This window comes from Labrus mixtus, chromosome 10 (genome assembly GCF_963584025.1).
Source record: "Labrus mixtus chromosome 10, fLabMix1.1, whole genome shotgun sequence".
Taxonomy (NCBI): domain Eukaryota; kingdom Metazoa; phylum Chordata; class Actinopteri; order Labriformes; family Labridae; genus Labrus; species Labrus mixtus.
The window spans coordinates 3,688,548-3,715,477 of NC_083621.1; the positions used below are offsets into that span (position 1 = coordinate 3,688,548).

At 40.5% G+C, this 26,930-nt stretch overlaps 1 protein-coding gene across 1 annotated transcript in view; it reads right to left on the reverse strand.

Moving 5' to 3' along the window:
• fstl5 (follistatin-like 5) overlaps window positions 1-26,930 on the reverse strand; it is a 208,602-nt gene that overhangs the window by 88,405 nt on the left and 93,267 nt on the right. Inside the window, exons 5-6 of the mRNA XM_061047595.1 lie at window positions 9,868-10,055; window positions 4,190-4,310 (exon numbers count right to left, since the gene is read on the reverse strand). Of these exons, the coding sequence (XP_060903578.1) occupies window positions 4,190-4,310; window positions 9,868-10,055 (309 nt within the window). The remainder of the gene's footprint in view (window positions 1-4,189; window positions 4,311-9,867; window positions 10,056-26,930) is intronic.

Genomic DNA, 26,930 nt, shown 5'->3' on the forward strand with positions numbered 1-26,930 from the left:
AATTCAAACGTTTATGCCTGAAGTCAGCACTGCATTTGGGAACGACAATTCGGTCCGTTTAGTCTGATCTTTCGTCCCGTCTTTTAAAACGTATCGGACAACAACTCCATCCTCTTCTGTTCAGTTTATGAATATATCTTTCTTTGTCAATTGACAGTAATGAATCAATATGGGACATGACAGCTTGTAAGCGCTACCATCGGAGTTCAAAATCCACACGTTTGCATTATTGGTGGCAGGGGGAAAGGATTATTTTCCCCCACGTGAGGCCCCGCCCCCAACTATGACGCGATGCCGACTGTATCTATACGGCAATATTCTGTCATCCTGACTCGTGTGATAGATAGATGTACTATATTGATCCCAAACTGAGAAATTGTGTAATACAAATATAAATATTTTAATTTATAAACATATTGCACTAAACAGATTCCCTTACTAATTTCACTAACGTCATCACCACATCATGACACCTCAAGACATGACTGAGGGAAAATAAGTTTATTGGCCAAAGAAGAAGTTGACAGCGGGATAAAAGAAGAAGTAGAAGAAAGAGGGAGAATGTCCGACAGAGGTGGAAATATTGAGTATCCTACCATATGTCAATGTACATTATCATATCGTATCCATATATCGTATAGTACTGAAGTTATCATATCGTATAGTACAGTATCGTACCCTACCATATCGTCAGTGTTAATATCATCAAAGAAATAAATGACAAAAATATTCGTTGACGAAGGTCTTTTTAAATTAGTCAACCATGACGATGAGACGAAACTCCGCTATTTGACGATTTGATAAATAATATTACTTCATCGTTTAATTGACGAAAATGTGACGAAACGAAAACTACATCACAAGTGAGGATTATCACGTACCCCCCTCAGCTGTTCTAAAATCATTGTAAACCATAGCAGACTTCATCAAAGGTGTGTGTGTGTGTGTGTGTGTGTGTGTGTGTGTGTGTGTGTGTGTGTGTGTGTGTGCAGAAATACAATGTGCAGCCTCTCACCTGCAGGTCCGTGAAGCCCCGCCCCCCTGGAGCTTCTGTTAATCAAAATAAAAGCTTGTGTCTGATTTCGTTGACTAAAATATCTTCTATTTTCGTCAACTAAAATTATGTGCAATTTTAGTCAGTGACTAACTGACTAAATTAAATCAATAACAAATGATTAATATCTGACTAAATATAAAAGGACATTTTCGTCAGGAGACTATGACTATGACTAAATTAGAAAATGGTGTGAAGATTAACACTGCATATTGTACGGTATCCTACTGTAACATATCACGAGTTGCCTTTCAATTCCCTCCCCTGGTGTTAAAGAAATGTTAGTAATACTGAATCCATTGATATTTCCATCGAGTCCAGATCTCTGCAAATTTCAGCACTTTGGATCACTTTTTTGTTTGCTTGTCCGTGCAGCTTCACAATATTCCATATTATATTCTTTATTTCTCTTTCTAACTAGCCTGATGCTGATGTGTTGATAAATGAACATCTCCAGTTTTTGTATTTTTTTTTATTCTTCTTTTAAGAATGAACAACCAGGGGGCTTGTTGCTTTTTTGGCTCCAGCCCTTTCCAGCATGACTCTGTAATCCTCCTAACATGTATGAATAAGAGTTCTATTGAAATTAAGTAAATTGGAATGTTCAGTGCAGTTGTGAGTCTTCTGAAAAAGGTTGAATTGGCCGACCTTACTATCAAAGCCTCTCCTCTTCAGCTGCCTCGCAGGCCCTTTTTTTTCAAGCACCTAAGCATTTTCGCAGGCTGATGTAGGTCGATGGATAAAGTGAAGACGACGCCATCTGTGAACTGCAATGACCTCCAAGTGTGTCAAAGCGCTCATTTAAATTTAAGTTGAACGGAGGTGGAACGGCTCGGAGCACTCCAGGAGAAGTGAATGAAATTCTTAAGTCAAGTTGAGTTGTTGACAAAGACATAGAAACTGATATCAAGCACTTTATTATTGCCTGATTAGATCCTCCATGTTTTTATAGTCACCTGAATAATTGAGCAATCATCGTGAAATGATTTAATAAAAAAGGCTTTTGCAATCAGTCATTCATATTTTTCCAGCTAAATAACAACGTTAGGTAGCACATACAGATGAAGAATGGAAGTAAAAGAGAGGGAGGAAGACGGGTTGAAAGGAAGTCAGCCACAGCACTAAGATTTATTATCATTAAATATCCCATTTCCGTGCGTGAAGTTAAGCTGGGAGCTTGCAAAGAAAAGATCAGACAACTGAGGAGGAAGTAGCTGGAGTTAGAGAAACTTAACTCTTCAGAAAAAAAAAAAAAAAAAACAGCCCAGCCCTCCCAGGATTGGGTGAGGCAACTTTCTTTTTTGTGACTTGCCAGAAGGGGTTTAGTTCTCCCACACATTCACGTATATGATGTGAAGAATAGCAGATGAGAATGAGACCCTTCCCCTTTTTACCATTTTGCTCTCATGACTTCGTTTGCTCTAAGAAATGCTTAAAACACAAAAGGGGTCGACGGGATGAAGGTTGATTATGAATTCTCTCCGACTCGTAAATGTGTCAAGCCAGCCAAATGTCAGAGGAAACTGTGTCAGAGGATATTGAGCCGCCTGAAAATGTCAGACAGGGAGTATCGAGAGAGGGGGGGAAACAAAAGGAGGAACTCTGCGCACATGTGTAGGCTTCACTCGGATGCAGCAGAGCACCTGTCATCGTTATGTTGCCTAATGAGGGCAGGGTTTCGGTTTGAATCCATGTTTAACCCCTCAATCAATGGAATCAAACTCTCAAATTGGTTGAGATTACAGCAACAATCTGGAGTTCATCCTTTGACGAGATGTCAATTTGGAAGGAGCCATGTTTCCAAGCAGGTGCAACAAAGTAAAAAAAAAAAAAAAATCATCTGAACTGCTCCTCAGATTTCACAGTAAAACACAATCAACACTTGATTTTTCTTTTATGAAGCACAGAAGGTTCACACATTTTCAGACAGCTGGCTTTGATTTTATGCCTTTTAAAAAAGGAAAGCAGAGATGAAACAGGTGTTTCAGGATTTGAGGATTTATTCAAGTGTGTAAATCAATTTTGTCACGTGTTGTTACATATTCCTGTCTTCCTTTTTTAAACTTGAATCCCAAGTATTGAAATATTGGCCAGGCCAAACACACAGGCATGCACACACATACAGAGATAGCTAAACTTCTAACTGGGCCTGATGTATTGTGCAAACTCTAAACCATCAACTTGGTTCCAACATGGTAACCAGATATAGTCTCATTCACACCTTTGTTGGACGCACCCCTGACCTCCCTGTCAGTACTCATATGGTGCATTCATGTGGTGTCAGACACATTGGAAAAATGTGTTTCCGAGTTGTTAAATGCACATGAACGTCTACTCAAGTCGGAGCAACACCTTGGAAACAGGGGAAAGAACTAGGTGCCCGACTTGCCAACTTGGCGTCATAATCATTATCACCTGGGGGGCAAAATATGTTTTGTTCATGTTAAGATTTTCTTTATTAATTCACGTATTGCACATCAACTTTTTGCTCAAATATAACTTGTAACAGAGAAATTCAAACATCTTGTTGTTGTTACAACATTCAGACTTTTTGAATTCAAAATACGTAAACGCACTGAAGTCAGAAGAATGACTTGCATACTTGGAAACTGGGAAACTTCCGAGGAGCACCTGAATGCAGCAGTACCAACAAATCAAACCAGCCCACATTTGCAGGTACCTTATCGGCTGATTTATATGATTTTTTTTTTCAGTTTCATACCTACAGTACCGTATTTAAATGACGTTTGCAATGTGTTAATTATTGACCCTGATGAAGGCCACAAGCCGAAACATTTCAGTCTAATAAAGTTAATTAAGTTGATCTTCATAAAGTGCTGCTCGGGTTTTTTTTACCTCTTCAAGCCTTTTTCACTCTCCTTGCATCTTGGTTAGTGTACTCTCCTTCTCTGGGACCGATGTATTACATTTTTTAGTCCTACACGCTCTTAGCCATGCTCTCTCAAATGAAGGACAAGGAAATTGTAAGCATAAAAATATCAGAAGCTGTCTTCTGAGCGCTCCATTTTTCAGCAAAGGCTTTTTTGAACTTCATGAAAAATAGAAAACTTGCAGTGTTTCTTTTTCTTCTTCCAAAAGGACTCAACAATTTCTTTTAAAAACCTTCAAACTTACCAAAAGCTGTGTAAAACTCTTCTTTCGTCAGGTGCTCGTCGTCATTGACATCGTTGTACTTGAGCAGGTCGAACAGCGTGCACTCGGAGACATCCTTGGACAGACCCTCTTGTTTGATGACCTTCAATGAAAGCAGTGAGATTTGTTAAAGAAAGTGAACTGTTTGTTGGACTATGCATGAATGAATACTTCAAAAAGTCCGCCCTCACACATCCGTGGGTGCATACTCAGTACCTCATTCACACAGCCCATATAATAGCACAATACAGAAATACAATAATACCTCAATAAGCATATCAAATCACATACAAAACCAATGAAGTCATCCCAGGGTGTCCATTCTCGCAACAGCTCAAATTCAAGTTTGGTGTTTAAAGGCTTTATATGTGATTTTTCACACTTCTCTTATCACTTATCACACTTTTCCTATCTTCACTTTGTTTACATCGCCGGGACGGCCGGCTGACTCCTCCCCTCACGAATAAAAGTTGTTTAATTGAGGGACTAGAGAAAAGAAGAATAACATACTGTACTCACTGCTTAACTGTGTTCCTAGATCACGCTCATTTCAGGTAAATTTACATGCAGTGTGAAGATACGAGCATAATAAAGATCGCTAGCATTAGCATGCTAACACAACAATGCAGCGCGAGTTGTTTTGGTTTCATGCTGGTGCTCAAGGGCGACACCTGCTGGATCAAAAAATCACATATAAAGCCTTGAAGACATTTTTGTTATCCTAAATTAAAAAAAAAACTAAAACATAACCCTGTGAAATATAATGGAGTTATAAAATAAAGCAGAGTGAAATTAAAAGGAATAATCAGAAAAGTACGAGTCTCCCACAGTTGTACTTGTCAATGTGATTACTTTATGCCCTTAATCTGCTGTCAGCTTTGAAAAAGTTTGGACACAATCTCATCTCTATAGTGAGTCCAAGGTTACGTGCCTATTCTCAACTTTTGGTTGAATGTCAGAGTTGATGAAACACACAGATTATGAGCTGTCAGTTTGTCGTTTAGGCAGACGGAGGCTCGCTGAAGTTTTTGTCACAGTGGATGGTGAAAGTGCCCCCAAACACTGTGCAGGCTTTCTGATTATCCTGATCCTATTTAACCCCCCTCTGCATGGCCCCAACAGTAAATCATCCATCACACTCCATCAGCTGTCAACACGCTGATCACATGGGACAGCTTTGCACATCATGACTCACATATCGGATCAGTGCATTTCCCCTTTTTGCTTTCCTAAAATTAAAGGAGTCACCTGTAGTAGAGTTTTCTAGAAACCCTCAAAAACAACTGACTGTGCAAAATCAACAGACGCTTGTGCCCTAAATTACTTGAGCTCATCTGCAAAATGAACTACTGATCCTCTTCTTGCTTATAATAATTAGCCGATTTCTTTCTAACTCAAACCAGAAGGGAGCAAGTGATGACTAAAAATGCTTTTTGCAGATTCCTCAGGGAGAAAAGTTATTGCCTCTCTGGTCCTTCTTGCTTGCTTGCTTTCTGGAGTGGTGTAGGTGTAGGTGGGGATATATTTGTACTGTAAGTGATGTTGCAGTCACAGGTTTTTTTAAGCTTTAACTCTATGTCTTCAATATTTCATGACATGGCCTTGCACCCCGCACACAAACTTGTGATTGCATCAGACTTCTGCAGTCACTTTCCTATAGCAGGTGACTGATTCATCCACGGAGAAAGAAGATCAAGAAAAACAGCCAGAAAGGCAAATGTTTTCTTGCTTCCAGGAGACCTTGCGAGCTAAATGAACTGAGAAACATCGTGGACAGGATAACTGGCTTTAATGTTTAGAGCTCCAAATGGAAGCTGAATATAATCTATACAGACACAGTAAGACTGGCTGCTCAGTCAGGTATAACACTTACAAATTAAAGAAAGGCTACGTTTTTATCACCGCAAAACCGTTTATAAGAGGACATATTATCCCCCTTCTCCACCTTTTCAAACAGTCCCCCTGTGGTTTAAATGAAACATCCGTGCTGTGCTTTGATCAAAATATAACATGAATCAAGCACCAGAGGAGGTTTGTGACCCTGTATAAACCAGCTCTCTCAGAACGCTCCGTTTTGGTGTGTGTGTCTCTTTAAATGCAATGAGCCCCGCCCCCTCACTCCGCCCCTCGTCGGTGTGCCTACAAGTTCAGCTTTGAGCTTCCATGGCATCTCGTCAGCGTGCCACCTGGGAAAAACATGGCTGCCAGAGACAACACAGGAGGGGAGGGGATTATTATTATTTTTTTTTTACCAGAATCTCACTGTGACATCACAAGGGGAGCAAATTTGAAACGGAGCATTTTTCTCTGTGTTGTAAGACTTATGCAGACCACAAACAAAGGACTGGATGGGTTTATTTCACATTTTGTGGGTCAGTAGACTCTCAGGTTACCCAGATATATGTTCAACAACACTGTAAAAATAGATTTGTCATAATATGTCCCCTTTAAGTACAAAGGAACTACTCTGTTGGAGGCAGTACACTCTATGGCTGCTTGAGCCAGTACGCTGATCACTGGAAAAAGATGTGAAGAGGTCATATATGATACAGAAGGGTCTGATAGAAGGGTCTTTATTCAACTCTAAGAAAGAGGTTGTGTTTGTAAGGATCTCAACATGCTTTTTTCCTTATTTTTTGTCAGGTAAGAGTCACAAAATATTGGTGAGAGCATAGTTTGGGTTTCGGAAGCACTTTTCAAAAGACTTCCAAAGCTGCATAACAAACTGGATAGACTGTATGGAGACACAGAAGCTCTGACCTTGAACTGTTTTTAATGGATTTTAATTGGAAAAACTCATATTTTTAAAATGCTTTTTGAAAGATCTAAACCAAGCGGATATAGAAATAAAGTTTCTGCTCTCAGCTCAATGACCTGACCTATTGTGTGTGCATTTTTTTTTTTTTTTTTGTAGCACGACTGCTAAGAAGGGTTCAAAACTCATGGCCAACTATCAACATAAAGGTCAAATATATATAAAGGGCAAATAAAAAGGGGGGTGCAGTCTTTAAATAAGCAGTGATCAGGTGATTTAAAGTTTATGTAACAAGTGACAGAATGCAAACGGCAACCTATCGAGGGGAGTGAGAGGAAGGGAGACACCAGGAAGTGTAAAAAAAGTGAGGTAGGAGAAGAAAGGAAGTGAAAGGAAACAGAATAATGATCTGGATGGAGTCCATGCAGGACAAGGAAATGTCTCTGAAATTTCTGGTGTTCTGTCTTAGGTTAAATGATAGATTCAGGCGATGTATAAAAGAAAAAAGGAAGAAGTTTTGATTTGCCATTTTAAAAAGGGCACCCAGGACTAAAAGGCCAGGGACGATTGCTCCCCGTGCCCCTTCATGTGCACAGCCTAGCAAGTCAAGTAAGCCAGGGTGAGCGATTTCCATCCCAGAATTTCAGATGAGATCAGAGAATGCACCAATTATAAAAGGGCGCTTCAGGGCAAGATGGAGGCAGCCATAGTTTTCTACTTTTAACGGCTCATAGAACTGTGATTTTCCACTTTTTCAGGTCATGTTCATGTAAAAAAAAAAAAAAAAAGTACATTTCTTGTCGTTTGTGATGATCATCTTTTGTCACTTAGACAGTTCTCTGGTTTCTCAAGAGTTCGGGGGTTAAAGAGATTTCTTTGATACTTGATGTAGGTGAAACTGAACCATTATGTTTTTATATCCTCTAAGGAGAGCAAGGTAACTGTATTTTCTCGGCTATTAATTAAATTCTGATTCAACATTTAATTCACCGGCATAAAAAAAATAATCATTAAAGACCCAATCCATAATTGCATTCAGACGCCCTTATTTTGAGTCACTAACCCACAACCGCCTTAGTTTATGACGTGTTTCATCACATTGACGAAACTATTCCACTGTGGCGTTCATCATGGACTCATTTATTATGCAATAATTCTCTTCTGGAGTGAAATAATGCTCAAGTTCAACATTTTTAGGATGTTTTTGTGTGTACAGGCCTGTAAAGTTTAGAGGGTCAAAAAACATCTTTAGATTATAATCATGATTTTAAAGCTGTAGAGAATAAAGAGAACAAATCAAACCAACACAAAGACAATGTTTTTTTTTTTTTTCTAAGAGGGCCACGGATGGTTAGATGCTTGGATTCAAAAAATCAATCAATCACAATCATTATTTGTATAGCGCCAATTCATAACGAGTGTTATCTGGAGACGCTTTACAAAAAGAACGTGTGGGAAAATATGCAGGAAGGATTTCTCCTTTGTGTTCCTCCCGTTCCTGTTGTCCACACTTTCTTGCAGCTGAGGTGGAGGTCGGAGCAGGCCGTGCATGAATGAAGACGCCTATTTGACACCCTTTGACTTTAGCCCCATAAGGTCCACCTGATATTTGAAAGTCTGACTATTCCAGGGAAGCTCAACGCTCCTCGTTTCTTTGAGAGATTGTCTCATGAAGCTCCGAGTGAATTTAAATTTGCCAAGATTCCTACATGTGTCATGGATTTAAAAAAAAAGCAAAGGGAGGCTTAAAGCAGCAGTGTAGGAACCTCTGAAAAGAGCTTCTCCATCTGGATGTTAACTATTGCAGACTAGCTTGTGTCATTCAAACACTGGGGGAGACTTGGAGCGACACGTCTCGAACTGGAAAAGAGTTAAAGGCATCACCAAGAGGTTTTGAAAAATAGGTCCAAAGTTATATTAAAAAAGGTTTATTTGGAGCATACTTACAATATTATTATTCCTAGAATCACAACACACAACACGGGTTGTTGGCTGTAGATTTCACTCACTTAGCATTGACTCTGCGTGTGCTGGCAGGGGGGCGCCGTGTAAATGTAAAAACATGTAAAAATATGATAATAATATGAAAATATGGTGGAAAATATCCCCATTTTGAGGCGATATTTGGATGCTCTGAACTCAAGAAAATGTTAATACATTCACTGGAGTCTAATGAGACCTCCCCTGTTGGGCGAGAGAGCACTGACAGAGCTAACCAAGGTGACCCCCGTACAGATGGGACATCTTACAGGATCAACACGAGACTGACCCTAAGCACAGCAACTGGTTTCAAGGCTCTGGAAAAAATCACTCGCAAGGTTGCTTACCCTTTCAATTATTTACATACTTCTTATATTGAATCAGTCCTAAGGTGCTGAGAGACAGTATTTGTTATGCACAGAATCTTCCTCCTTCTTCACAGCGGCCACAAAAAGCTCTTTTATACACCCCGTCCCTCTTGGCAGCGCTGGTCAAAAAGGCTGCAGCCTCCCGCGAGCACAGCGCTCCTTTTGGCCCCACATTGCTTTTCAAAAGATTCACTTAGAGCCTTGTGCTGAAGCTACCAGAGGGAAGGGTAAGAGGAGGGAAAGTGGACACAATTATGGAAGACATCAAAGTGGTGAGTTTGAACACCTGAGCACACAGATGGATGGTTCATTTGTAGTCTCCTTTCGGATGGATTTTTAAATAAAAATGACAGTTTTTGACAGACATCAGAGGTGCTGTGTGTGTGTGTGTGTGTGTGTGGGGGGGGGGGGGGGGGGGCTGTCTTCAAAGTTTGTGGGTAAAAAGAATCAGACAGTTCATGTACTTAAATACATTCTCATAAATCTTCTTATCAAGGTCGTTGCATTTTAACCTTCAAACTTATAATTCAAATCATTAGAAATGTCCTCGTCCTCACCTGTGAGAGCTCGCCGGCACCTATTTGACCGTCGTTATCCGCATCAAAGCGTTTGAACATCATGTCGACCAGTTGCTTCCTGGCAGCCATGTTGTCCTTGTGGATCTTAGACCCCATGTAGCGTTTGTCATGCAAATCCAGAATCTTGGTTTTCAGCCGACGGTAGTCGCTCAGTCTGCAGTTATCATCTGGGAATAAAACAATGAAAAAGAAAGGGTAAGAAGAGAACGAGTCGTGTGGTAGAAATCACTGCTGTTAGAGTTTCCGAGAGGGAAATATTGTATTTTATGGTCTTAAAAGACACAATTTGAATTTTAAGCAGATGTCTGAACAGATATTTTATGAACACTTAGATGAATCCCAGATGATGGAAAAGGTGCGTGATTAAAAGCGTTGATCTAAAGATTCCTAAAATTGGATAAAATGTTTTCCAATCTCAGCCAATTAGTACCTGTGAAATCTGCAATCCCCCCGAAGACTCGCATTATTAAACAATAAGAAGCTTGTTTATATCCAGCCAAACCTTCAAATCCGAGCACCTCTTTGATTGTCTTCATCACAATAACAAATGCTAAGGATTATTTTCCCAAGGGGGGAGAACAAACAGTGACAGTCGCGCAAGCATTTCGCCCGCCTACAACACAAAGGAAAAAAAGACGAACAAATCCATCACACGGATGTCAAGAAGCCGAGTCTGACAGCGGCAGAAAACACGATGCTGTTGTATTTACAATCCGCCATCAAAAGGCTGCAGATCAAAGAAGTCGACTTCATGAAAGGTTGAGCAGAGTAAAGTCGAGGCAAAGGGAAAAATAATGAGTAGAACTAGGTGTTGACACATGTCATATCAACTCCTCATTGTTAGATCTGGGAGTGTTTCTCCCCCTAATAACAGTTACATTAACTGGTGTCAACAAACCCACAGGAAGAAAAAAAAACTTTGTTGTTTCTTGAGATGCTTTTCAAAATCTCCTGGGAGAGGGTGACATCTTGAGCTCATCGTACGGAGTGATCAAACCTGGAAAGATATAAAACAAGAAGCTGCCTCTGTGGAGGAAAATGAACTTATTTTGAGGGGGGGGGGGGGGTGGGGGGTTGATCAGGCGAGAATGATTTAGAGAGCGCTGTAATGAGATCTCCGCTCAGTAGAGCTGGGTGCTCGCTGGGAGCTGATGATTAAAATCAGAGCAGGAATCAGAGCGACCCCAGAAACCAAATGACATGTCATTATGGGATGCGTTTGGATCTAATTTTTGTCTAAAACATTTCTCCCAGCATTCCTTTAGTGAAACAACTTGAGCAATCAAAATTGAAATGAGATGCTGAGAGTAATCCTGACACCGACCTTCATTTTTGGGGTAAGAGGGGCTGAAAAGAATTTCTAACACGTTGTCGGTAAAAATCAGTTCAACAGAAGCTTTTAAGTCATTTCCACTCTAATCACAATTCTGTGTGACCTCGTAACCATCCACAGATATTCAAACTTTACTTCCTGGCGTTGGTTTATTCAGCACTGTGACTAAACAGGGTTTGAGCTACAACAGTGATGAACTCTGATTTCATTGTCCTGGTTAAACATGAAAGATGTTGGCAGTGTTGGAGTGTTACACCGTCTCTGAGAAGGATCAGCGATATGCAGTTTGTTAGACATGTCCCAATCTAAGTGTTCATTTGAAAAACCAGACACAAAGAATTAACAGGAAGTCATGGAAAATCATCGGTATTGGAATCGGAAAAAGGCTAAGTCGATATTTGAAACAAGTATTGGTACTTTTCACAATAGGTGCATTTATAATAATAATAATAATAATAATAATACATTTTATTTAAAGGCGCCTTTCAAAACTCGCAAGGTCACCTTACAGAGAGAGATAAAAACAACAAAGTAAGAACACAACGATAAAATGAACAATAAAAACACAAATGTACAGGATGTTAAGGAGTTATGAGAGCGGATGGAGAATGATCAGACTGAATATGCCGGTTTAAAAAGATGTGTTTTGAGAAGAGATTTGAAAATGGAGAGGTTTTGTGGTGGAGGGAGTTCCAGAGGTGGGGGGGCAGAGCGGCTGAAGGCCCTGGACCCCCATGGTGGACAGGTGGGCGGGTGGTGAATTTATAACTCAAACAGTATGAAATGGACTTGAGCTCTTTTCTATTCTTCTGACTACTCAAAGTGTTTTTACACCGCAGGTCACACCTACACATTCACACACTGATGGTAGAGGCTGCTGTGTGAAGAGACCATAAGAATTAACTACTCAATTCATACACATCGGGAGTCATTTCGGGTTGAGTGTCTTGCCCTACATCGGACATGTAGCTGCAGGAGCTGGGGATCGAACCCCGGACCTTCCTGTTGAGGGATGACGGACTCTACCAGCTGAGCCATTCCCCTCATCTGCAAAACATCAGTTGTCTGCACAGTCAGAAAAGTTTACATTTTTCTCATAACAGCCTCTCCTGTCGAGCAGCTAACAGCGCTGTTCCAAAGGGGTTTTTTGCAAACTTAGCTGCCAGTCACCCCAAAGCATCAGAGCACCAAACAAGACTGGTGTTGTTCTGACCTGCGTCCTATGGCTGTCTATTGTTTCTTCAGGTCTCACTTTGTAACGTTTACAGCCTGCCATCCTGTCACTCCTGCGTTGCTCTGTTCTGTGAACAATGGAGCTGTCCTAAAAACTAAAGATTCCCCACAGTGCCGCTCCGCCTGGATTATGTAACTTGTAAAATTGATACACGTCCCCAAACCCCGGTGGAGAAAAAAAACAAAAACAATCATGTAAAATATTCAACATAAATGTTGCCATTTAATGCACTGAACCAGAGTAAGCTTACAGCTGGATTTCCTCTTCGTCTGAAAGGAGATACATGATTAAAAACAGATGCCTCGATAAGAGTGTGTAAATAAAAAAGTCACTTCTTTTGCAGCCTCCGGCTCCAAATCCAGTTTTACACCTAAAGGACCGTTTGTTAGACAATGTCTCCACCATCAGAACACCTTATGGGGGAATACTTTTGGGAAAAACAAGACTCATGTGGAATCTCTGCCAATGATTACTGACGCTGGTGTGGATACTCACAGGGGGTTAAACACCTGACTGAAACATTTAATGTTGGTTTTTCCTTTGATTTTTCGCCTGCCTTGTGTTTTAACAAGGCCTCTGTTGTTTCAACTTGGGCCACTGAATAATTGAAAGATCCCAAAGCCAGGTGGAGAGAATTAAACATAAGCACGGAGCTGTGTGGAACAATGTTCCAGTTTGTTTTAGGAGGCACACCTGTCACTGCTAGAAACAGCAGAGTTGTTGACAGATGTTTGAGCTGCACACTCAGTCTGAAGCTTCCTGCAAACATCAGGGTGGGAACAACAACAGTGTTGGTTGGTCTCCTCTTCCAGCTACTGCAGATAACAACACAGCTGGAAGATCGATTAGATTACTAAAACGCTTTGGCTTTCAAAAAAAAAAAGAAGCACGGTGACTGGTGACTTCTTGGGAATGGAATTGGCAAAGTTTAATTCTTTTCCTGTGAACGCCATGAGCCTTTAGAGCGCACGTCTTTCAGGCTGCAGCATGCCACATATCATGGGAGAGGGTCTGTTTTGACAGCCGTCAGTGCCAGAGAAGCTGTCTTAGTCACAAATGGCAAAATGAATAAAAGATAAATGGCTGCTGGCATAACCAGGGGATATGAAGGTCAGTTACGTCAAAGGAGCACATGCTGGTGCATGAACACATAGGCGCAAAGGTACACAAACACACACAAAATGTATAAGACAACACACATATGCCAACAGTCTCAAAACATATTAGTATCCAAACAGTACATTTTTTTAATTAGCTGCTGTTATTTCTCACAATTAAAGGAGATCTTTCATGCCGATCCATATTTGAATACATACATACAGTATAATGTCACCATGTTGGATGTCTATACTAAACCACTGCAGCATTTTTTCCACAACGTGGTTTCCTGCGGCTCTGAACGAGACTTTACGAGAACTTGGCGAGACTTGGCCAGAAATCTGACGTCAGGTTCTGCCGACGTATTAGAACAAAGCACGGAGCCAAGATGTGGGACAAGTTCAACCTGGTAGCTCACTTAAATTTCCCTGCAACTGCAAAAAAAAGCTGGCCAATCAGAGCAAAGTGGGCATGTGGGGAGGCTGGCCTTAAAGAGACAGCAGCTGAAATGAACTGTTTCAGGCAGAAGCAGAAATGAGGGATTTTACTGACGCCAGTATGAGATAAATAAAGAGATTTTTGAGCTAGACATCTCGCAACGATACTCAATAGGTGTCCCAAACTGACCTAGTTAGTGAGAATAATAGATCTCCTTTAACCAACATACATTTTTTAAAGCAAGCCTTTAAGGAACAATGAACAGCTCAGAAAATATCAAATACAGTCCAGTGCATCAAGTCAAATCAAGAACTACTTGTAGCATTCTCAGTCTGGTAGAACTGATTTTTTTTAATAGTGACTCAAAGTGCATCTGAGCTGTGTGGGATTCATTAGAATGCAAACTGCTTGGTTCCCCTCATAGATCTGGGTGTGTAATCAATCAACACACAAAAACAAATTAAGTGATTTTTATCCATGATGCGTTTGGACAAACTAGGGTTGCCCCCTCATGCTGGTGACTTCGATCATCAGTCAAGAAGCTCGGGTTCGAACCTCATGTTGTCAGTCAAATCCTCTGTGTTTCATTTGCTGTGTAATTGTTCAGAGAGGAAGCAGAGTGACCTGGTTGTTCATAAACGTTAGTGGAATTCAATGCTGGGCATCACAGAGGCAAAGGAGTGCATTTCTACATTATATTTATGGGGTAAATTATCATTAGCTAAAATATTGTGCATTCTTAAAACCAAAACTGAAAAATACATGAACAATAAAAACCAAAGTCCTAAAACAAAGGGTGACTGCAACTGTTGGGGTGTAATTTGCATGAAGGTCAATTCATCCATTCTGTATTATAACATGTTTAATGATCCCATATTATTCCCATTTTCACCTTTCATGTTGGCAGTCTGTGAAACCTATAGAGCGGCTTTGGACCTTTAAAAACTGGCATCCATAAAAACAACCTGATTTTAGCCTCTGCCTGAAATGGGTCGTTTCAGCTTGCCGTCTCTTTAAGGCCCTCCTCCCCACATGCACACTTTCTTCTTATTTGCAAGGTTCTCTGGAAGCCTTTCGCGGGCAGAACGCTGCAGGGCTGCCAGGAGAGGGCTGCTCTCCAGTGCCAGAAGAAGAGAGCCTATATGCAAGAGGTTTCACCGGCTTACGTCGAGGCCTTAAGCCATCTCGGCATAGTGGACCTATGCGGTATTCTGGGATTACTCCCATTCATGTTTACTTCATGAGCTGAAAATTTGCCCACCTTTAGGACATCCAGCATTGTTAACACTACATGTGAGTTTTAAAACAGGGATCAACATAAGAATCTAACTTATGCATGAATGTAACTGAATGTTTGGAGAAGCTGAGTGGGGCTTTCTGGCACAACTTTATCAACTACCAAAAAGGCTTGAAGAGGTGAAAAAGCTCCATCCACACAGCTGAAAAGTGTCTTATAAGGTAAATAAAATTGATCTTCATACTACAAGTGTTGCTGATTGTTTGCAATTTAAACCGGAGGCAGGTTGAGCAATGCATGATACTCACTTAAAGTGTTTGTCTCTTGCCTGTCATGTCACCGACGCAAATACACCTCGTACACTTTATGGAAAAGTGTGATTTCTGCTGGACTGACAAAAACATCCAAGTGTTTCCTGTCTCCTCTATTCTCACACATGGAGCACAACACAACGGTCTGACCTTCAAACAAGCTTTAAGAGGACGTTTACAGACAAATAAAACCTCAAAAGGAATCATAAAAATGTTCTTCTCTTGTCATCCGACGTCTGTTCTTTCATATAACATTCTTTATACAACGTGGACCTGTTGTTCCTGTTTTCCAAAATTGGTCAAGGGTGTTGTGGCGGAACCATTAGCTGTAAGATCTGCACTGAATCGGTTTATTGTAATGCAGGTTTCGTCTACATTATTCATGGATGAGACATGTAGGGCAGAAAGGTTGTGTGGAGAAGCCTGCCGATATAACTGAATTAGGTGGTTTGGAGTCAGGCTTTGAACATTTTTCATCCACTCACAGGAGCTTTTACTCTCAATTTTTCACTAAACCTCTCACTATTTTGTGGGATTTAAAAAATCTTTGGAAAGGCATCTTCTCTATAACGGGGTTGTTAATCTGTCAGAGTGGCTTTTAGTCAAAAATGTCCATGTAGTGGTATTTCATGGGTGGGCGGTGTTAACGTCTGAACACCGCTGGTAATAGCTACAGACGGGATGCAGTCCTGTCGGTTTGCTTTACTGTTGGCTCTGACGGCTCAATGACCTTGCTGGTGACGAATGTCTCCGGTCACATGGGCGCCATATGAGACGAGTGACTGGCCAGGTTCCACCATGAAGAGCCATTGCCTTGAACTGTTCCTATAACGTGGAGGTCAAGCTCCCACCTGGAGGGAAATCCATGTAAGAGTGAGAGGACTCGTATGTGCTTCATTGATTGGAGGGGGTAGATCATTTGATTGATTAAAGCTATTTGTTGAAAACACAACAGCAGACGTCCTGTGTCCTGTGAGTAAAGAGTTTCATTATTCAAATGAAAGACCAAGAGTTGTTTTTTCAGCCAGAGCCGTTGTTGCCAACTCTCACTTTTATTTGTACATCTGGTAAATTACTAAACGAGAAGAATCGTTTTTTTTACAGCCTTTTTGAGTTGAAAGAAATAGTCCATTGGTTGTATTGTGTTGAGTGAGCTACTTAGCAGCTCATGGTCGATAGAAAGTGTTTGAAGAGTGCTTTGAAAATCTCTCTCTTTGGAAGAAAGAAATTGTCTTTAAATTAGAGATGCATTAATTGTGAAAAAAGCGCTGATGTTTCCAGTAACAATCTAGTTGATTGCCAATTCACATAAGTTTATAATTCCTTCTTGTTAATTCTTTGAGTCTGTTTTTTCCAATGAGCTATGATAATCAATGTTTTTAATTTGTTGTTAGTAGACCCTCTTCTTAAAATGTCACTAGATCATGTCTTATAAACTGCATGTCGCTGATCTTTCCCAGAGATAGTATAACACTCCCACACTGCCAGAGTTTGTCCAACAGGTGACTTCCTCTCCCTAACGACAAAACTCTTCTCTGAATCAGCTACGTTAGCTATATTAGATTTGCAGCTTTAAACTGATGCAACTCAACAGATACACATCTGCTACTGGCTTCTGTGCATGACACACTATTTGCTGACGGGCTGATGATTGTCAAGAGGGCAGATGCATCATCCAATACTTCTTAATATTTTGTTTTGTTGTTTTTTAATTTGGTGATATTTCAACATTATTTAGGTGGAGGCTTCTGAATATTGTCTATTTTGTTATTTGTTTAAAATGTGTTTTTTTTTTCTTACTGTGCCAATAAATAAATAAATACTAAAATACTGACGCTGAACCAATGCATCGGTGCATCCCTACTTTTTAAAAAGGAGTAACCCATCTGTTATGGCACCAGAGGGAGCTGCCCAACTGACCTTGAGTTTGTTCAATCTTAAGAAAGAACATTTGAAAGTGTAAAACAACCAACAACACATCAGTATGTGTGGAGTCAGAAAGACTTGAGCATACTAGACAACTGCATCCCACTGTTTAGCTCTACTTGAGCGTGTGACTCAAGGCTACAAAAGCCTCAAACATTTTTTTTTTAACTTTGCATCATGAATTGAACATTAGTAAAATAGTCATTGATGTCGGACAAACAGATTCATTGTGACGACCTAGCCTGTTGCAAGAAAGTGAAATAATTATCTTCACTTCAATAATTTGATTCCTATCATGCTGAAAAGGTAGGAAACGACACAAAAGGAGCCTGTCCAGCAGCATTGGCATATATCTATTAAAATACTCAGAAGGTTTTATCAGTCTGCAACAAATTACATCTCTCATTGTACAAGCAATTTGTGAAAAACTGCCAACAGAGATTACTGGACATAAAATATGCACAAACAGATAGCTGCTGATGAAGTAATCTTTCTACATGTTTGGTGTTTTCACAGTCCGACCTCCTCCCTTAGCAGGTGATGATTCTGTGGATGAAATGGAAACTAAAGAGAAGAAATAATGCTGTACATGTAAAAGTATCAACAGGATTTAAACAAAATCCAACCCTCAGACAACTTTAAATTAATAGTAAAGGCTTAATGTGACCATAGCAGGAGAGTCAATACAGCAGCCAGTACTGATTTATAATTTACCTCCTGATTCATACAAGTGACTCTCATCCTGCTTTAAAATGCACTAAAGACTTCCCCTCTAATCAGATCCATGCTACCATTAAAAAGAGATCAGATAAGGGCCAAGGGTGTTCTTTGACGCTGCTGTAGTACGACTAAATGTAAAGTCCAGGGTCCTCAGGCCATTACAAGAAAAAGAATAATTACTGTGCCGAGAAGGAGCCTTCTACTTCAGCTATTCACGTATTTTTTAATCCAGCAGCTTCATTCACTGCGCTCGCTCAGTTTGAAATGTCTTTATTGAAGTCAATGAACAGAACTGCTGAGCAGTTCATGAATTACTTCAACAATGCAACTTTTTCACCAACTGGGAGATGTGAAAAAGCTCTAACTAAAATGCAAAATTCCAAGTTTAAAGCTCACATGAGATCAGAATACATGTTCTACACACTGGATATGTAGATGTAAACTATCCATAACGATTAATTCCTATAAAAAAAGGAGCAGTATGTAACTCTGACCCCTAGTGTTTAAAATGGGTACTGCAGTCCATATTCAAAACATTGGAGAGCACCGTCTCCCCCCCACCCCCTCCTCCTATAGAGTCGATGCTCACACAGGTCACCATGTGGTGGACACTGAAGCTTCAGTGTTTATCCAGCTCTGCATGGGTCTGTAAACCTTTCTGTGTTCTAACCTCTCTCCATTTTTCAAAAAGCATCTCCAATATTGATCCTAGTTTGAGCACGTTTCTGCTCGTGGAGCTTATTAGAAACATGCAGAGGCTTTTTAGGTCGGGTACAATCACTTCTATCTGAACCACTTCTCTTGCCCGCTTCCATCGCTGCAACACCTGTTGACCTGATAACTGCTCTCATATCTGGCAAACAGAGGGGCGTCCAAAACGGCCGCGTTTAGTGGGTGCCTTAAAACCGCCTACCTTCTCTGGTCCAAACAAATCCAGAGCATTCAGGAGCAGAATCTAAAGTTAGAAGGAGGACATACTGGCTGCTGCATTGTTGTCAGAGAAGCCAGCACTTCAACATAGCATGTTTCCTTAACGTCTGATCAGATAGTAAGCTCACTTTATCATTTCATTCAGTAGATATCTTACTGATTGGTCCCTTAAATTAAAAAAATGTAGCCTCTACCATTTACTGAAACATATGAATCAATTCAAACTGACTTTATCATGATTTAAATTCTTGCCGACATCATGAGAAAGTCTCAGCTTTATGATTACATTTCAATGTATTCCACTTTGGGGAAGAAATGTTCCCACTATATACTTTAATAATATTATATTTGTCTATTAAATAACATATAGTTCATGTGATACACAGAATATAAAGCATTAGAGTCAATATAGCATCATAAAAAGAGCATATTAAGGGAATTCTTTAATGCATGAACTCATTTGGGTTTTGTTTAAGCCGATTCTTGTGGATTAATGTACTTGTAGTTTTGTGCAGTATGTATGTTGTTAGCTTTGTCTTTAAATCATTTTCACTGTTTTTTTTGTTGTTGTTGTCATTACAGGATGATTTAGTTTCCCCATCATAAGAAAATGTCCAATATCCTGGCAACGTGGCACTTCAATTAACCTGGAAAACAACCACATGCCTACAACAGAAGAAAAACAACAAAACTTGGCGTGCAAACGAGAAACATGATGACATCCTCCTGAGTGCTGCAGCAGCGATCCACAGGGAAGAGCTGGATTGTGATGAACAAACTAGATGATGCATGAAGGCTAACAACAATGTTGGCTTTTAAGTATCTGTTTTTGCACAAAGCTTTTTTTTTTTTGCAGATATGGGAGTAATGAAATTGAAGTGACATCAATATTTTGAACACCTGCTTTCTAGGCAGCTCAGAGGATTCACTCCCGTGCACCAGGAATCTGCAGCTATCGATGCACACTGTGATTTTTGAGTGACGTCTACATTTACAGTGCGTGATTCTTTGTGCACAAAGTACCTTCTGAATTAAAAAAAAAAATACTAAGAAAATGAACCAGATTGTCTCCTAAAAAAAAAAAACCCACTTCTCTAGTTTGGAAAACAAAATGAAGTCGAAGAATAAAAAGAAAAAACCTTCTACATGCTGTTTTGTTTACTGAGGCGATAACCATGAGTGAACCCCCTAACCCCTCCTCCTCCATCTGCCCGTCTAAAAGCACCACTGTTTTATTTATATAAAGAAAAGGGTGGCTCAGCAGAATGCCTCGAGTCAACTCGGCCGAAAACTGTCCCATCTTTGCACCGCTGAGTCTGCTCCCACACCACCGCCACCCTCCCCCTCCTCCAGCTTTTCCATCTCCGTCACCGGGGCCTCGGGTACTGCCACGGCTCACAATACATCAAGACAGCGCAGCGTGACAACTGGGTTACCCAAATCAGAGGTCACTGATTGCAATCTTTAAGAGCAACTAGAGGTGTCACCGCGGCAACACCTGACTGGATCTGAAATGGATATCTGGGCAGTAGGGCAGCAATCTCCTCACAGCCGCTCTGCCTGGGATGATACAGATGCACAAAAAAAAAAAAAAACTCAGAGCAGACCTCAGGGACAGATAACAGACTTTGTATATTCCAGAGTTTAGAGTCAAACTTTCAGTTTTCTCTCTGACTGTCATACTGAATGGCTTTGCAGCTTTATAAATCTGAAGGGTAAGAATTCAAAATTGAGGTTTTCTTGACCTTGAAAACAGCTGCAAGGAAAACACTCTTAGCATAAAGTCTGTTTATTTACAATCTTATTGCATGATCATCATCTGTTAATGGAGTTTACAGAGCTATCATGCGGCTGTGACACTTTATCATGCACTATGGTGGGTTGCTGTCTGACGCTTCTTTTCCAAAACAAACAAACAAACAAACTTGAACGCCCCGGTCACATTCCCATGAGGCCGAGGTGACATTTTGGAAACTTGCAAATGCGACTTCTGCAGTCAACTTTCTCATCAGCTACCCTGACATTTAAGGTCTCTAAATGAAGGTGGTCACACAAAGAAACTAGCAGAGTCACTGTTCCTGCTGTAGCTAGTTAACTTGACTTGAAGTGTTTTAATAGTGGCTAAATATTTGAAACAGTGAGCAACAATATCTAATTAAAAACAAGAGCAAGACGATTTGATCTCTTCAAAGATGTTTTATTATTTTGAAGGGTTGAATTCACTTTTTCAACATGAAGGAGGAGGTAATGCAGATGGAAAGAAATGTCATCGTCATTGTAGCAAACTGTTCTGTTCTGAAGAGCTCTTACACAGCAGTTTCTTTTCTGGGGGGGGGGGGGGACTTTACTTTGAGGACAATTTTAAAACTTTCTGAGTTTTTCGGTAACAGCTCAAGACAGATTCCCTCCTTCATTCAGTCTCTGTCACTTCTGTTTCCTCCCTGGATGCAGGTATAATTCTCTCCCTCCCATCTTTCATCAGGGCTGCTGCACTTCCTCATGTCTTAATCTTTGATGTATTACGCTCCACCCCTCCTCTCTCACCTTGAAGGGGATCATTATCATCCAGCAGGCTTTACTTGAACCTCAACACGGCAATCTGACTCGCCCCCCTCCCACGTTCATCTTCTTCTGTGGGTTTTTACACAAACTTCTAAAGGCTATAGTGATCCAATCTGCAAGATATCAACTGAATTAAATGATAAAATGACCTTACTCTATCATCAGTCATTAAGGAAACATGCTATGTTGAAGTTCTCTGACAACAATGCAGCAGCCAGTATGTCCTCCTTCTTACTTTAGATTGCGGTGTTTAATGGTTTTGTTTGGACCAGAGAAGTAGGCGGCACCCCCACATGGCTGTTTTGGACAACCCTTGGTTTGCCAGGCAAACAACAAACCAACAGGTTTTGCAGGTTTCTATTCAGATAGAAGTGATTGTACCCGACCTAAAAAGCCTCTGCATGTTTCTAATAAGCTCCACGAGCAGAAACGTGCTCAAACTAGGATCAATATTGGAGATGCTTTTGAAAAATGGAGAGAGGTTAGAACACAGAAAGGTTTACAGACCAATGCAGAGCTGGATAAACACTGAAGCTTCAGTGTCCAAGAAATGGCAACCTGCATGAGCATTGACTCTAGAGAGGAGGGGGGGCGGTGGGAGACAGCTCTCTACAATGTTTTGAATTTGGACTGCAGTACCCATTTTAAACACTAGGTGTCAGAGTTACAGATTGCTCCTTTAAGGAAAATTCTGCTACCATTAACAGCAACCCCCCCTCCTTCAGTTCTTGCAGTTTACCAGGCTTTTCCTTTAGCTCTGTTAGACCCTTATAATGTTGGTTATGTCATAAGTTCTGATGGTTCATAACAAATCTTCTCCAGTACACAGGGGAACATATGGCTCATCTTAACTCCCACATTGTATTGTAAGCATGGCGTGTGAATGCTGTTAGCTGGAGCACATTTAATTATCACAATTTATGCATTATGAATGTGAGTGAGGCTGCAGATAGGAACACACTTCTTAAAGACTTTTTGTTTACAAGTGTTATTGCTTTTGTGTTGAAGTCATTTTTTCAGGACGATCCTCAGATTTGATAAAATATGCAGATATAAACTAATTTCCCCACATCATCGTACGCCACCAGACACACACAAACAAGCGAAAACAAGACAGACGTAGACTGAAAAAGAAAAGGAAAAAGAGGAGGAGATGGCGAGAAGAAGGTCTTTGTTTACTTCTCAAGTGTGATCCCAGTAGAGTCGTTCACACAGAGCTTACTCCTTCAGCACACCTCGGACGAGACATCAGATCAACACATGGCTGCAGGTTTATATTTGGACTTTATGGTATACAGACTGGGGAATATTGTTCTCCACAGTTGGGCCGTATGTCGACCGGCGGTGGCTTTCCACTAGACACGGGGACATTTATCAGATGTCACTACTGTAGTTGATTTAGAGATTTAATACGAGAGACTAAAGATCAGTGGGAAAACCGAGCAAAATGAGACGAGTCAAACATTATAAATCAAGTTACTCTTGCAAAAAAAAAAAAAAAAAAATGCAGTCTTGCTGTAATAAATCATCCAGACACACAGAAGTGATGATGTGCCCATTTTGGACCACTCATAGTGCGGGCAGGTTAGCCAAGGCTTAGTCAGTGGATATGAACTTTTACATTCTGCTCTCCTGTCGGGTGTTTGTGTTCACATCATCGTGGAGACATCTTATTCGAGGAGAAGGATTAGAGCTCACATCTCTTGTTAAAATCTATTTTCATATGCCAACATGCTGTGAGCAATGACAGAGATTCTGTGTTTAAACGCTGTAACCTTCAGTCTTATGAATTCATCATTAGTGAATGCCAAAAAACAATTTGAAACATTTTTCTTTCATATCTTGCAAGGACAGCGTAATGTTTTCTGTCAGACTTGTTATGCTTAGTTGCTGTTAACCCCTCTCTTAAAGGGGACATATTATAAAAAAAAATCCACTTTTACAGTGTTTTTGAACATTTATTTGGGTAACCTGAGAGTCTACAGACCCACAAAATGTGAAATAAACCCATCCAGTCCTTTGTTTGTGGTCTGCATAAGTCTTACAACACAGAGAAAAAGTCTCCGTTTCAAATTTGCTCTCCTTGTGATGTCACAGTGGGATTCTGGTTTTCTGCATTTAAAGAGACACACACAGCAAAACGGAGAATTCTGAGAGAGCTGGTTTATACAGGGTCACAAACCTCCTCTGGTGCTTGATTCATGTTATATTTTGACCAAAGCACAGCACAGATGTTTCATTTAGACCACAGGTGACTGTTTGAAAAGGTGGAGAAGGGGGATCATATGTATATCATATATATAAGTACCTAACAACAAATGAGTAAAAACACAAATCCTACAGCCCACAGTATATATCCATCAGTTGAGTCATTATGATGGAGATAAAAGTAGTCCAGCCCAGCAGGAGGTCTCATTTGAACAAATCCAACCCCCGACTCAGTATGAGTTTGACAACCCTGCTTTAGACTGATCTCAGATATGAAACAAATGAACATTTTTACATGGAAAAATTAGCATTACATTTAATTTTAACAAATGAGTAACTGCTGAATTCAATGATACAAATGAAGGCCGCTGAATCATTCTGTAAGTGGGTGTTTAGTTGAATATGTTTTGTTAAGTGCTTTGTTTTTTTTTTAAATTGGAGACACATGTTTGAGTAGGGCTCCAATTCATTTAAACTTTGATTAAACGTCAAAGCTTTTTTTTTTCGAGCTTTCTTGTCTGTGCTGCTGTAACGCCCGAATTTCCCCTCTGGGGATCAATAAAGTACTATCCTATCCTATCCTATCCTATCCTGTCCTAACCTGATGCTCATCACAATCTCTGAAAAGCCCAAAGTGACACCTTCAAATTGCTTCATTTGTTTAACCAATAGTTAGAAAGCAGAGACCTCCCTTTCCCTCAGACTGTCATAGAAGATAAAGTAAAGTAGAAAATCCTGACATTTAAAGGGCTGGAGGTAGCAAGTGTAAGACATCCTTTCATTGATTAATAGGGAATTAAGACAGTTGGCGACCAATCTGACCAATCGGTTCTAATCCAGCTCTAACAAGTTTAGACACTTGAATAAATACTGATCCAACTCTATCTGCTAGGGCTTCTCCTGCATTCAGAAATTGGAGGCGGCCGCCAAATTTCACCAGCCAGAACACATTTCCAAGAGCAGCACCTTCTATTTTCAGTTACAGCTGTACGCATGGTGGTGGCGCTGTATTGTAATCAATCCAGTGCACCAGAAAATGTGCTGCCATCAACAAAAGAGGAGGGACAATGAAAGGAGAGGAAGGTCATTTTTTTCCGGTAAGAGCGTCTGTTTGTTTTCTGTTGCGCTGCTGTACAGACATATCCCACCCAATGAATTGTCCTACAATTATAAACATCTCTATGCAGATTTCTGAATTTGGTGTTCAGCCTGGGGAAGGCACGTTTATTTGACTCAGTTGGGAACATTAGAGACTCCAGACTGCAGCAGATTTCATGAACAGAGAGTCACACAGAGTACCACAAGGATTCATGTTTTTCCACCATAAACTGTACACCCAACTATGGATAACACGTATGGTTCATAAAATCAAAACACCCCCCCGTACATTGCGTGCCCATGATGACAATAACTAATCAGACCTATTATGTTTTTTGTACCAGGCTGTAAACATGTTCATTTTTGCTGTAAATACAACTTTTTTGCCTGTGGTGTGTATGTGACTGCTTGTGTTCCTGCAGCCAGCCTCTAGTGGACACTCGACGAATTGCCGGATTTTGCACTTCCGCATTAGCTTCATTTTTCAAGGGTTGCTGCTTGGTTTAAATGCGCCGTTTTTGTTTTTGTTTTCAAGCACTGCACACACATTAACGTAGGAAAGGTACCATCACCGCCTCATTTTAAACCAGGAAACACCCTGATCTGCTTTGAAGATTATAATTGTGTTAAAAGCTTGAGAACATTAAGTGAGAATATTTGTCAACCAGGACAGTTTATCATTTTTATGAGATAAAAGTTGGCCTTACTACGCTGCTGTTTTGGCACTACAGTGTGGAATGTCTCCTGTAGTGACCTAGTTAGCTAACCATTAGCAGAGCAGATGACTTTTAGCCTACATTTCATCCAGCTTTCTTTTAACTTTTAACTCCTTTGACTCAGCATATCGGTGTTTACTTCACCCGAGTGTATTCCAGTCCCCGGAGAGCTCAGCCTCTGAGAAATGATTGTCCTGTATGAATAAAACTGCAGTCTGCCATAAGTGTGTTTGTGGTCCAGAGGATTACAAGAATCAATCTAGCTTTCATGTAATGTCTAGTAATATACTGCAGGCATTAATGGATACAAGGAGGCATCTAGACTCTCTCTTTCTCTTCGACTATAAAGCAGACCCTTATACTGACCGGCATTACCTCTGATTATCACAATGCCTCCAGAGTCCTGCTTTCATACCACAGCGGGGTCAGCATTGTGCTAAAGGACTCTATTATCATCTATCCAGCCCCTCGACTCATAGCTGGGAACCATAAAAGAGTTGAAGTCCGATAGATCTGCTGCTCCAGATATGGCATACAGCCTTTATTGATCGGGTTATAAAACATTCAGCTTCACAAACAGGGATGGAGAAAATAAAAAAACGGTTGTGTCTCAAACTCCACCTGCAGCCTGCCTTTTCATACACACTGTCTTTTGGGTTTTTACAAACTCCCAACATGCTGCAGACGGAGCACTGAGGGAATTCAAAATGATGCTAGTTTTTGAAATCACTAGCCCTGCCTTTAATGTTTATCTTGATATATTTCTAGAACTTATCAGGCTACCTTGCATATGTAAGTGCTGTCATCGCTCTCTTTAATCTCAGTTTTGTTCTCCACCAACTCCTGAGTAGAATATCCTGCTCGACTGCACAATGTTTCATGAAAAAAAGTAGAAATGAGAAGCTAATTCGTGATCTTTTTTACCCCTTGTGAACTTGTAACCTCGACTGTTTCAGGTACAAGAATCAATATTTTGACACATTCTCATCAATCTTGGATGTTTATGTTCTCTTTCCTGAAGTGCTTTGAGATCATCATGACCAAAGAAGTAGGTCCAGGTCTGCCGGGCTGTGCAGCATTTCATGTGTGACTAGAACCTGCATTTTTCTTTTCTGATGGTTTGTCAGGAATCCGACTGTTTTCTGATGTATTGAGTAATCTGCCGTATTGGCAGCCAGTGCAGTCATTACCGCTTTTGACAGACTCTCATTCAAACTGATAGAGCCATGGT